The sequence below is a fragment of the Homarus americanus genome, unplaced genomic scaffold, assembly GCF_018991925.1.
Source record: "Homarus americanus isolate GMGI-L3 unplaced genomic scaffold, GMGI_Hamer_2.0 scaffold11628, whole genome shotgun sequence".
Lineage (NCBI taxonomy): Eukaryota > Metazoa > Arthropoda > Malacostraca > Decapoda > Nephropidae > Homarus > Homarus americanus.
Window position 1 is genome coordinate 1,416,016 of NW_024754732.1, and position 12,594 is coordinate 1,428,609.

General features: G+C 37.4%; 1 protein-coding gene across 1 annotated transcript in view; it reads right to left on the minus strand.

Annotated features, from left to right (window-relative positions):
* The window catches only part of LOC121856058 (choline kinase alpha-like), a 79,441-nt gene extending 71,724 nt beyond the window's left edge, over positions 1-7,717 (minus strand). The window contains exon 1 of the mRNA XM_042351335.1: positions 7,332-7,717. Coding sequence (XP_042207269.1) covers positions 7,332-7,598 — 267 coding nt within the window. The 5' untranslated portion in view covers positions 7,599-7,717. The remainder of the gene's footprint in view (positions 1-7,331) is intronic.
* Between the last annotated feature and the right edge of the window lie 4,877 nt (positions 7,718-12,594).

A 12,594-nucleotide genomic window follows, 5' to 3' on the forward strand; every position in this document is an offset into this window, starting at 1 on the left:
CATTGCTGGATTCCTTGTAAGACCAGGAATATTTTGAATATAAATGTCATATATTTTGGACAAAAGATAACATAATTACCTAGAGAACAATTTTTATCTAAAAATTGTATGTTTAATGCAAAATATATGTTGTTTATATTCAAAATGATCACCAAATTATAAGAATTCCAGCAATGTAAATTATATTCTGGCTGGGTAATTTGTATGAATTTTATGAGCTAAAACAGGCAGTCAGGCAGGGTGGCGGGTGGGGGGTGGTGCGAATCTAAAAATAGCTCTCGAGCCGGACACTCACCGCGTTATGTGAAAAATGCGTTGCGCCGCATTAAGTGAAAGTTCAGCTTTGGCAAGGCACCGCGTATATGCGAAAACGCGTTAAGTGAAAGCGCGTTAAGCGAGAGAATAATACTAATGTGTGTGTGTGTGTCAATGTGTGTGTATATATATATATATATATATATATATATATATATATATATATATATATATATATATATATATATATTGTAATATATATATTTATATTATTATGTAGGATTAAGGAGAGAATTATGGAGAGAATTATGGAGGAGGTGGAAGAGGAGTCATCATTCCTAGCCCTCTTTGGTGACTGTCTCACAGGCACTGTGTCTGTTTATTTATAATTTCTTTCTTAGTTTCAAGGGTTATTAGCTTTCTCACCCGCTTTTGACGATTCATTGTTACAATTGTACACTTGTATAACAAAGTAGTTATAAAAATAACACGAATTTCCACATCAAAAGTCGAAATTTCAACAAGCTCAGTGGTGCACTGACTACACAATGAACCAATATGGCGCTTGACGCTCTTGCTGTGAGCCGTGGTACAACAATATTCATGCGCCAGACGAAATAGTCCCGTATTCATCCGCGTTCGTTGTAGGAGTTGCGTTAGTTATAGCATTCTCAATTTTATAGGTAAAACCGTTCGTTATAGGAATATTCGTAGTAGAATCCGTTCGTTATAGCATACCACTATATATATATATATATATATATATATATATATATATATATATATATATATATATATATATATACATACACAGCTCCTACCCGACTTACGACCTACTCGACCTATGACCACCCGCACTTACGACCTGCCTCAGTCCGTAACGACCATCCGCACATACGACCGCCGCAGTCGGTACCAAAAACTTTTTCAAATGACGTGTGCATTTTCTATACCGAAACGTTTCCGTCCTGTACCAGAGTCGCGTGGCTTGGGTCGCCTCGTAGCTACAGCACCCACGCCGTAGAGCGCTTAGTTGGTGTTTGGCTGTCGTTGTATCTGCAACTGATCGCGCTGTGTACTGACATTATTTTTGTATTTAATTGACTTTAGAATGACTGGAAAGCATACACGTGAGAGTGCTGGTAGTGCTCAGAAGAAAAGGAGACAGGCAATTACTTTTGAGATGAAAATGAAGATAATAATGCAGAATGAAAATGGAAAAACTGTAGTGACAATTTCACTCAACCATATCTACTATTTTGAAGGACAAGAAACGTAAACGTATTTGTGAGGTAGTGAAAGGATCAGCACCTATAAAGGGAACTATAATAACGAAGAAAAGACAAGGTCCCATTCACGAAAAGGATAAATTACTTGTGATATGGATAGAAGACCAGATACAAAAGCATGTACCCTTAAGCCTTCTAACCCTACAGGCTAAGGCAAGAAGCCTTTTCAAAAGCCTGAAGGAACAGGCAGGAGATGAGTGCAAGCAAACCTTCACAGCAAGTCATGGGTGGTTTAACAGATTTAAGAACTGCTACAGTTTACATAATGTTAAGGTGAGTGGAGAGGCAGCTAGTGCTCATGTTGTTGCTGCCGAAGCTTTTAAGGAGATAGATCGTGTCATCGTGGAAGGAAATTATTTGTCTGAGCAAATATTCAATGTGGATGAAACTTGATTATTATGGAAGCGCATGCCTGAATGGACATACATCCACAAAGAGGCGAAAACAATTCCAGGATTCAAGGCATTCAAGGACCGAATTACACTTCTGTTGGGGGGGATGTAGCTGGTTTCAAGATAAAGCCCTTCATGATTTATCATTCAGAGAACCCCAGGGCTTTTAAACATGTCAGCAAGCACACACTGCCAGTGTTTTATCGCAGTAACAAGAGAGCCTGGATGACCCAAGTACTGATTGAGGATTGGTTCATGAATTGTTTCATTCCTCGAGCCAAGGAGTATTGTCTGCAACAAGGGATTGCATTCAAGATTTTGTTAATTTTGGATAATACTCCGGGCCATCAACCACACCTGGACGACATGCACCCTGCTGTTAAGGTAGTGTACATTCCACCTAACACTACCTCTATCATCCAACCCATGGATCAAGGTGCTATTGCAGCTTTTAAAGCTAATTATTTATGTACGACCTTCGCTCAGGCTGTTGCTGCTACTGAAGGTGAGGAAACGCTCAGACAGGTTTGGAAGGACTACAACATTTTGACATGTACAGTGATCCCTCGGGTTCACGAGCGCCTCGGTTAACGAGATTTCGGTTAACGAGTTACCTCCCATAAGATTCTTAACTTCGGTTAACGAGCATTCCCTTGATTAAGGAGTTTCTTACGAGCCGACCTCAACATGTTTTCGCTTGCACTTGGCGGTCAACCAGCTGCAGTATAGTCCGCCAATACAGTAATCGGTTCTAGAGCTTCAATTCCTTACGATGATAGTAAATATCAAGAAGCTTATACTATTCAATAATTTTAAAAGTTTAATATTAAATTTTTTAGTCATTTTAACAATTATTGAACATAATTGAAGGTAAAGTCACTAGTTTGTGGCGTGCCATCCATCCTCTTAACACACCAAACAAGTGTTAGTCTCTCTCTGTTTTCAGTGGAGGTAACATCTTGCTTGAGACTCTCTTCAACTAAATGCTTTTTTCTGTGTTTCCAAGCAAATTATTGGTCATTTTGAAATTTATTTTACATATTGACAATATATAGCGCAGTGCAGTGTTATTTTAAAGAAAATATTCTTTATTTACAGCTAGTTTAAACTTAAAAATCACATGGTGAAATTGTTTGAATCCAGCATGGGGCCAAAGAGATCAAGAAAAGCGATTTCAATCCAAACCATGCAGGAAATTATGAAAAAACATGAAGAAGGCATTTGAACAAATGCACTAAGCAAAGAACATGGCATGTCAACATCAACTGTGTCGACAATTCTTGCACAGAAAGACAAATTTAAAGAAGTGAAAGTGAGAGACAAATCTACCAGAGTGTTTAAAAGTAGATCCCTAATTGCAGAAACTGAGAGGTTACTTCTCATCTGAATTAGGGAATAACAGATGAAAGGTAATTCAGTTTCTACTGAATTCATTTGTGAAAGAGCCAGGGAGATTTACGAACATTTAAAGACAGATCAACCTGGTTCTTCAGGAACAGAATTTGAAGATTTTTGGGCCAGCAGAGGCTGGTTCAAAAAATTTAAGAAAAGAAGTGACATTTTCAGTGTTGTTAGGCATGGTGAAGCTGCTAGTGCTGATAAGGAAGGGGCAGCAAAGTTTTTAGTGGAATTTAAAGAACTGATGGAAGAAGAAAATTATCTTCCACAGCAAGTGTTCAATGTGGACGAAACTGGGCTGTTCTTGAAAAAGATGCCCAAAAGAACATTCATCACCAGAGATGAAGCCTCTTTACCTGGGCATAAACCCATGAAAGACCGTCTCACTCTATTGCTTGGTGCCAATGCTTCAGGGGATTTCCGACTGAAGCCTATGCTCGTCTACCACTCTGAAAACCCCAGGGTGTTCAAGCAACAGAAAGTAGTAAGAGCAAAGCTTAGAGTTTATTGGAAGTCCAACCGTAAGGCATGGGTGACAAGACAGTTCTTTAATGAATGGGCAGTTGAGGTGTTTTGCCCTTCTGTCAAGAGCTACCTAACCACCAATAAACTCCCTTTAAAGGCTCTTCTCCTCATGGATAATGCTCCTGGTCATGACCCTGAACTTGCCTCCCAACACTACATCAATCATACAGCCAATGGAAAGCACTGTGGTCATCAGTAGTCCATGATTTTGAGGGATGTCAAGATGACACAGAGTTGGACCAGGAGATTGTGTCCACTGGTCAGTCATTGGGCCTTGAAGTGGAAGAGGATGATGTCGAAGAGCTTGTGATGTCTCATGAGCAGGAACCTACTTCTGATGACTTGAAGCAACTGGATGAGATGTTAGAGGCTGACAATGGTGAGGAGGAAATTGAAAGTGATGACCATATGTCAACTAAAGAGTTGAAAGATGTGATTTACTACTGGGAGAAGTTCAGGGAACTGGCTTCAAAGCACCCAGATGTGGAAAAAACTGAACTAACTTTGTGTCATGTTGAGGACTCAATGGTCTCCTTTAAACATAAGTTAATGGTGAGAGGAGAGATGCCCCACAGACCACAATTGACACTTTCTTCAGTAAAAGGCAGAGGGAACAAGATGCTATCCCTCAGCCTTCCACTTCAAGAAGGAGAGAGGATGATGCTAGCCCTCAACCTTCCACTTCAAGAAGGAGAGGATGTTCATGGTGGAGAATTTGTCAGTCCAGAGGTTCCTGACATTTTCATGGAAGGTGACTCACCTTCCAAGAAGCAGTAAAATGCTTCTCCTCCACCTCCACTTTCCTCTCTTCTTCCTTCTCCACCTCCCACTACAAATTCACATCAGCATCATCATCCAGGAGCCTCCTACATACACACCTCAAAGTAAGTGTCAATTTCTAACATTTTTGTTGAATTTAGGCAATTTTTGGTGAGCTGGAATCAATTACCCAAAAACCCATTGAAACAATGGTTTCGGTTCACGAGATTTTCGGTTAACGAGCAACCTGCTGGAACGGATTGTGCTCGTTAACCGAGGGACCACTGTATAAACAACATTATTGCAGCATGGGATGAGGTTACAGAACAGTGCATGAATGAAATATGGAAGAAAGTCCTTTAAAGATATGTGAACAGTTTCAGAGGATTTAATGAAAATTAAGTAATTTCTGAGATTAGTAACAAGATAGTGGAGTTGGGTAAACAGCTTGAGTTAGAAATTGATAATGAAGATGATGAGCAGTTGGTTGAAAGTGTAGCAGAAGAGCTAAGTAACGAGGATCTTATCGAAATGGAAGCACAGAAAAATGCAGAGGAAGAAGAGAGTCTAAATGTAGACGAAGAACCACCCCCCAAAAATTTTTCAGTGAAGCAAATGGCAGAGGCATTTGCTACAATTAATAAGGGGATGCAAATGTTTGACGGCATGGATCAAAATGTTGAGCGTTTTGCCAAAGTTGACAGAATGGTCCAAGATGCACTTGCTTGCTACAGGGGGATTTATAATGAAAAGAAAAAGCAAACTGTGTAGTCTAAATTGGACATCTATTTTAAGAAGTCCCCCATTGTTGTCTCCTCACACCCCACCAGTGCTGCCTCTTCACTCCCTAAAGATGATCCAATACCTTCAACCAGCAAGTTTCCCTCGTACATAAACCTTTCTGAAGAAAGCGACATTGATGACCCACCCAGCCCTGTCTCCTCCTCTGCTTCATCCAATTAATAAAGTCTCCATGTATACCTGTAAATAGAAAATTATGGGGGCCCCGTGTGCATTCAGCTGACTACATTAAAGGTAAGTGCACAGTAATACTGTATCCATTTTTCATTATTGATTACTTTTACTGTACTGTATTTCATTTTGAATTTTATATGTATTATTTTTTGCATTTCCGACTTACGACCATTCCGACTTACGATCTGGATTTGGGTCCCTAACCCCGTCATAAGTCGGGGAGGAGCTGTACAATACAAGTAAAATAAATAATTGTCCAAGGGGCAAACACATAAGGGAATAAACATTTATTTGTACAGTCAACCCTCGCTTTACGCGGTCCCACATTACGCGTTTCCACGTTTACGCGGTACCCTGCCGAAACCGTAATGCTCACATTCAGCGGTGCGTGTACCCCTTTACGAGGAGAGCGGCTGGCGAGCCGCGCCATATTTGGATCCAAACCTCCCGCCATCTCCCGACCATTCGCCATGTTGTGTAAGCGGCGTGAGCAGGGTGCGCACGAGGTCGCCCAGTCATCAAAACATTACCGAGTTCTTCACCCGCCACCCACCACAGCCGGCCCAAGTCAGTGATAGTGATAATGATAGTGAGGATATGGACTTATATGGACTTTGAGGGGTTTGACAAAGAGGCCCTGCAAGCCTCTGTGGTGGATAGTGATACAATTGATACAAGTGATACAGGTGAGGGCCAATAATCTGCCCTCTGCCTCGAACCAACCCCCCATCCCGTGTGCCCAGCCATCTTTTCTACTAATGTAAGTGTTAAAAAACCTAATATTATTGATATTTCTCTTAATTATTAATTGTGTGTGCATACCATCATAAAATTAAGAAGTTATTTTTACTACAACGTAGGTATTGTGTCTGAAAAAGTGGAGTTTGGGGGTCGGCCCGGTCTCTATTTCAATTAATCCCATATGTTATGTTGTTCACTTTACGCGTTTCTCACTTTACGCGGGCCACCGTGGGTTGAATTAACCGCGTAAAGTGAGGGTTCACTGTACACAAGAAAAAATGTAACACCCACCCCCCCCACCCCCAGTCAGCAAATGTTATTCGCGGATTTGGCGATTTGTGGCCATTTAGAAAACCTAACTCCCACAAATTTGAAGGGCTTGCTGTATAAGCTCGGTAGTTTCAGGCACACCAATCTCTCTGGGTAACTGAGGTTTCGTAGAGCAGTCATAGCGTAAGTCCTTATATACATCTAAAAATCACTTAATTTAAGAGAAAAGAAGAAATAGAATGACAAATTATAATAAATAATAGTAAAAAATAAGTCATCATGTAAATAAAATACTGTAAATTTAAATTTTAACCTTGTTTGTATTGGCGGATGTTCGTAAGTTGGACGTTCATACCCAGGGTCTGCCTATATATTATATTAGTGTTTAGTGTTTTAATTTTTGTTCAGTTCATTATGTGATATTTTTCAAGTTGATATTGACAATATGATTATACAATATTTTCTGTTACAATGTTCTGAATTTACCTTCTACCCCCATCCCAATTATTTCCCAAAGGTTTTTAACTCTGTTGAACAAGAATCTATCAAAAATTAGGTCTTCCAGGAATGAATCCCTTGAGCTGGATCAGGAACTATTATATTTTGTAATAATGCACAGCAGATCACATACCACCAGCCCAACTGACAAGTGGCAAAGAGGATATCACGTCAAATACAAATCAATTGCTGTAAGACAAAGGATCATCAAAAACCACACATACAATACCTGTTTGTCTTTTGGGGGGAAATTATCCTTTGCCACAGTGAAATATGGATGGACGGGAAACTTGTAATTATACATCCATTCACAGAAATGGTTTGCAAGATCAAATCCTCGGTAATTGTACGAACAATATTCAAAGTCAATGAGGCATATACGGTCTTCATTAGACTTGGTATGTGTTTTCAATAAAATGTTGCCCTCTTGCATGTCATTATGTGCAAACACCACAGGAGATTGAACCTTTGCCACCACTTGTTTTAAATACTCCATTTCATTATGGTAATTAATCTTCTGCAGTCCCTCAATTATGCTGCTATCAACTCCATCAATACTGGGTGTTTTGCAAAGAAATTCTTGACCTGATTTCAGCCATCTGAAAGAAAGATATAATATATAAATAACCAAACTCTTTCAATACTATTTACATTGCATACAAATTATACACTATTGTCATTATACATTTAAAAACATAATTGTACAATGTGAAGCTCAGATATACTGTACTGTACTGTATGATAAAAGGTCCAGATAAAGAGTACTGTACTGTACTACTACATAAGAGTGGATGAGTATTGATATCATGAGTTGGACAGAGGGAAGGATGTCTTCCAAATTTGGTTTTCCGGGCTGAGAAATTTAACACTAGGATGAAGGCCCAAAGAATTAAGAAGGGGCCAAAAGAAAAAAAAATAGTTTCTTCTTAGTGTTTGAATTTCACAAAATCTGTTGCCTAAAAGAAAAATAATTTTTTTGGAAGCTGTTACATAAATGTCCTACATAATCTGTCCAATTAAAGCCAGAAACTTAAGAAGTGATTCCAACAACTAGACTGCATCCACAGTTCTTTATGGTCTCAGCAAAATGGGAGACTCATCTTGAAATTCCATTTTATAACCAAGTAAAGCTTTCCTAGGAATTCTCATACTGCATCAACATGACTTGGTTGACAGTTTGACACATCTTAGATTCCAGGACCTCCAATTTTGGGTGGCGGATCCAGGATTTTGTGAGGGGATTCGGATTTTGGATGAAGGGAAATAAAGTCACAAGGAAAGAAATAACAATTTAGGCTTGGAAAAATTAACAGTTTCTTTAAATATTATTAACAAGTACAGTACAGTATGACCATTACAGTATCTCCATTAGCTGGAATCCCTCAAACCCGGTACTCTCCAATAGCCGGAATTGAAATTTGCTCGGAATTTTTCCGGAAAATTCCCTAAATTTCGGGTTTGGGAACAAATTCTGAGGTTGAAAATTAGGAGCATTTTCTGAAAAATAAAAATAAATAAATATGGAAAATCTGTCTCAAATTTTTATTTTTGGGTCTGAGAGCAAATATCAAAATAATGAGCAATTACCAGAAAATCTGAGAAAATGGAAGAAAATCACTCCAAACCTTTCTGCTCAGGGCCTGGGGGACAAGGGTTCCCAGTGTTATGAAAGATTGCACCATGTTTAGCCGCATCTTCACATGGTTGGTGCGTGGGTGGGAAGACCGAAACGCTTGGGTAATACAGTAGGCCCTTCAAATTGGTGTGGGTTAGATTCTCAAAATGGCTGTGAATCGCGAAATCAGCAAATAACATTTGCTGATTGGGGAGAGGGGGGGGGGGGTATTTTTTACTACTGTACAAAGAAATGTATATTCCATATATGTGTTTGCCCTTAGGACAATTATTTCTGTTACCTGTATTGTATATATGTGTGTGTGTGTGTGTGTCTGTGTAGACACACACACACACAAAAACATACAAAAATTAATAATGGGAAAATCCTCTCACAAATAATCACAACAAATGTATATTAAAAATGTTGAGTCTACCCTCAAGTTTAATCTGTGCTTTATTAATAACAAAGCACGGAGTAGATTTGAGGGTAGACTAAGCAATATAAATATACGTGTACATTTGTTTGTGATTATTTGTGAGAGGATTTTCCCATTATTAATTATTTGTATGTTTTTGTGTGTGTGTGTCTATACACACACACACACACACACACACACACACACACACACACACACACATATATATACAATACAATACTGTACATATATACAATCAGAAAGAAATGTATTACAAATATTGAGTCTACCCTCAAGTCCACTCCGTGCTTTTTTATTAATAAAGCACGGAGTAGACTTGACGGTAGACTCGAAAATTTTAAATATACTGTACATTTGTTTCTAATTATTTGTAAGAGGATTTTGCCTTTACAGTAAAGCCTCCGATTACGGCGGTTCTACTAACGACGATTCAAATTTAAGACCCTGGTTAATTTAGGACCCAATTCAATTTACGCTATTATTTTCTTCATATTTACGACAAAATTAGAAGAAAAAAAAACAAATTCAAATAAATATATGTACAGTAGTACCCCGATTTATGCGGTCAATTGAACCCACAGGGTACCGCGGAAAGTGAAATCCGAGTAAATGGAACAACAGAACATATGGGATTAATTCCAATAGAGACTGGCCCGACCCCCAAACTCCACTTTTTCCGACACAATACCTATGTTGTAGTAAAAATAACAGCTAAATTTTATGATGGTATGCTCACACAATTAATATTTAAGAGAAATACAGTCGCCAGGTTAATGTCCATTCAAATAATAGACTCAAATCCCCCCCCCCTCTTCCCAGCTCACTGGCCCCTACCTCTCTGAGAAATGATTGGGTGAAACACTAGATTTTAACGTTTAGTAATAAATAATACCTCAGACTAAAGTTAGGATAATATAATTGACATTTCTGGATTCCTTGCAGGTCAGGGAATATTTTGAATGTAAACTTCATATATTTTGCACAAAAGATAAAATACTTGCTTTGTGTAAACCAAATTATTACATTAGATCTAAAATTTGTATGTCTAATGCAAAATCCATGATGTTTATATTCAAAATGATCATCATATTGTAAGAATTCCAGCAATGTAAATTATATTCTGGTCCAGTAATTTGTATGAATTTTATGAGCTAAAACAAATATCTTCAGTTAATAAAAAAAAAAATATTCTTCACGACACTATCTGTCAATCAAAGTACCCCAACTTGCCTCCCCCCTCTTCCAACCGCGCCAGATGGTCGGTCGGTCCCAACCCTCCCCCCCACCCCCACCTTCCCTCCCTACCAGAGAAATGTTGGGTGAAAAAACTAATTTTAACTTTTAGTAACAAATAATACCTCAGACTAAAGTTAGGATAATATAATTGACATTGCTGGATTCCTTGTAAGACCAGGAACATTTTGAATATAAATGTCATATATTTTGCACAAAAGATAACATATTTACTCAGAGTAAACATTAGATCTAAAATTTGTATGTCTAATGCAAAATCTATGATGTTTATATTCAAAATGATCATCAAATTGTAAGAATTCCAGCAATGTAAATTATATTCTGGCCGGGTAATTTGTATGAATTTTATGAGCTAAAACAAATATCTTCAGTTAATAAAAAAAAAAATATTCTTCACACCGTGCCAGATGGTCGGTCGTCCCTCCCTACCAGATAAATGTGTGGGAAAACTAGAATATTCACCTTTTTGGTAATAAATAATACCTCAGACTAAAGTTAGGATAATATAATTGACATTGCTGGATTCCTTGCAAGACCAGGAATATTTTGAATACAAATGTCATATTTTGCACAAAATATAACATATTTACTCAGAGTAAACATTAGATCTAAAATTTGTATGTCTAATGCAAAATCTATGATGTTTACATTCAAAATGATCATCAAATTGTAAGAATTCCAGCAATGTAAATTATATTCTGGCCGGATAATTTGTATGAATTTTATGAGCTCAATAAAAAAAAAATTATACTTCGCGCTTATATATGGGTAGATGAACCGAGGAAAGTGAAAGTTGGTTCTGGCGAGGCACCGCGTATATGAGAAATCGCGTAAAGTGAAACCGCGTAAAGTGGGGTAATACTGTATTATAAAAAACAAAATAAATACCATATATCACGGCCTATAAGACGAAATTTGAACATTAAAAAAATCTGCCCAAAGTTAGGGGGTCGTCTAAACCACCAAGTTTAAAATTCTTACCTCTTAAATATTGTGGTTTAGTGTGTCAAGAGTGGTGATGAAAACATCGTAAGCCACTCACAAGGTCTTACCACTAATTATTTTATATTGAAACTTACGTTTGGCAAGCTGGATTCAAATTAAGATTACCGGTATATTAAAATAATAAAAATTTATTATAAACCTGTCTAACATACCCTGTAATAAACACAGCTATCATCACACACCCCTCCCCACGCCCCCCCCCCCATTTGCCAGTGAGGAGACAAGAAAGGGAAAGTGACCGCGAGATTGCGCTATTTTTAGCCGTGGAGGTGGTCAGTAATGCATATCGGTATCGGTATATTTACTCATAATAATATTTATCTCCTATAAATAATTGATTTAAATTTTATTTTTTTACAAAGAATATTCAGTAAATGAGTGCATTAATTCTTGAAACTATCGACGGTTAATTACAGACGCTCAAGTGACGTCACTAGTGTTTACACTACACCAGCTGGTAATATTTGATGCCATTACTTGAAGTGAATTGGCCTTATTTTAAGTAACTAACTATAAATAAATACAAAAATTAAAAAAAAGATCAAAACTGAGAAATAATATACTGTATGTATGTTGTGTTGTCAAAGTAAGAGGAACAATTGAAACTGCAATTGTGTAAATGAGGCAGAAAGTCAGGTCAGCAACCTGGGACTTGGTCACAATTTTCGTGATGCCATATGGCAGCAGGGTCTACCATTAGACAACACATTATGCTTCCAATATCTTCCCAGGCAGTAGTACCTCCCTGTTTGGTAGCTGCCTACTACCTACACAATTTCTAGTAATATTAATTTGATACATGATAAATTAGACAAACTGAAAATAAACATCAAATTTAATTACCAACAGTGTGTTTAATATATTACAGTATATTATAAATAAATAAATAAACAAATAATTCGGTAAATCTATTTCAAGTAAATGGAAAATAAGCAAACATGTTATTTACCAAGACGCATCCCTCTGGCTCAGGGTGAGATGGAGGGGAGATAACAAGGCTATTTATAGCCCGTCTGAAGTGGCCAGTACCCTAATGCACCATAAATAATTCATTGAACATTCATTTTTTGTACATAGTATATATATATATATATATATATATATATATATATATATATATATATATATATATATATATATATATATATATATATATATATATATATATATATATATATA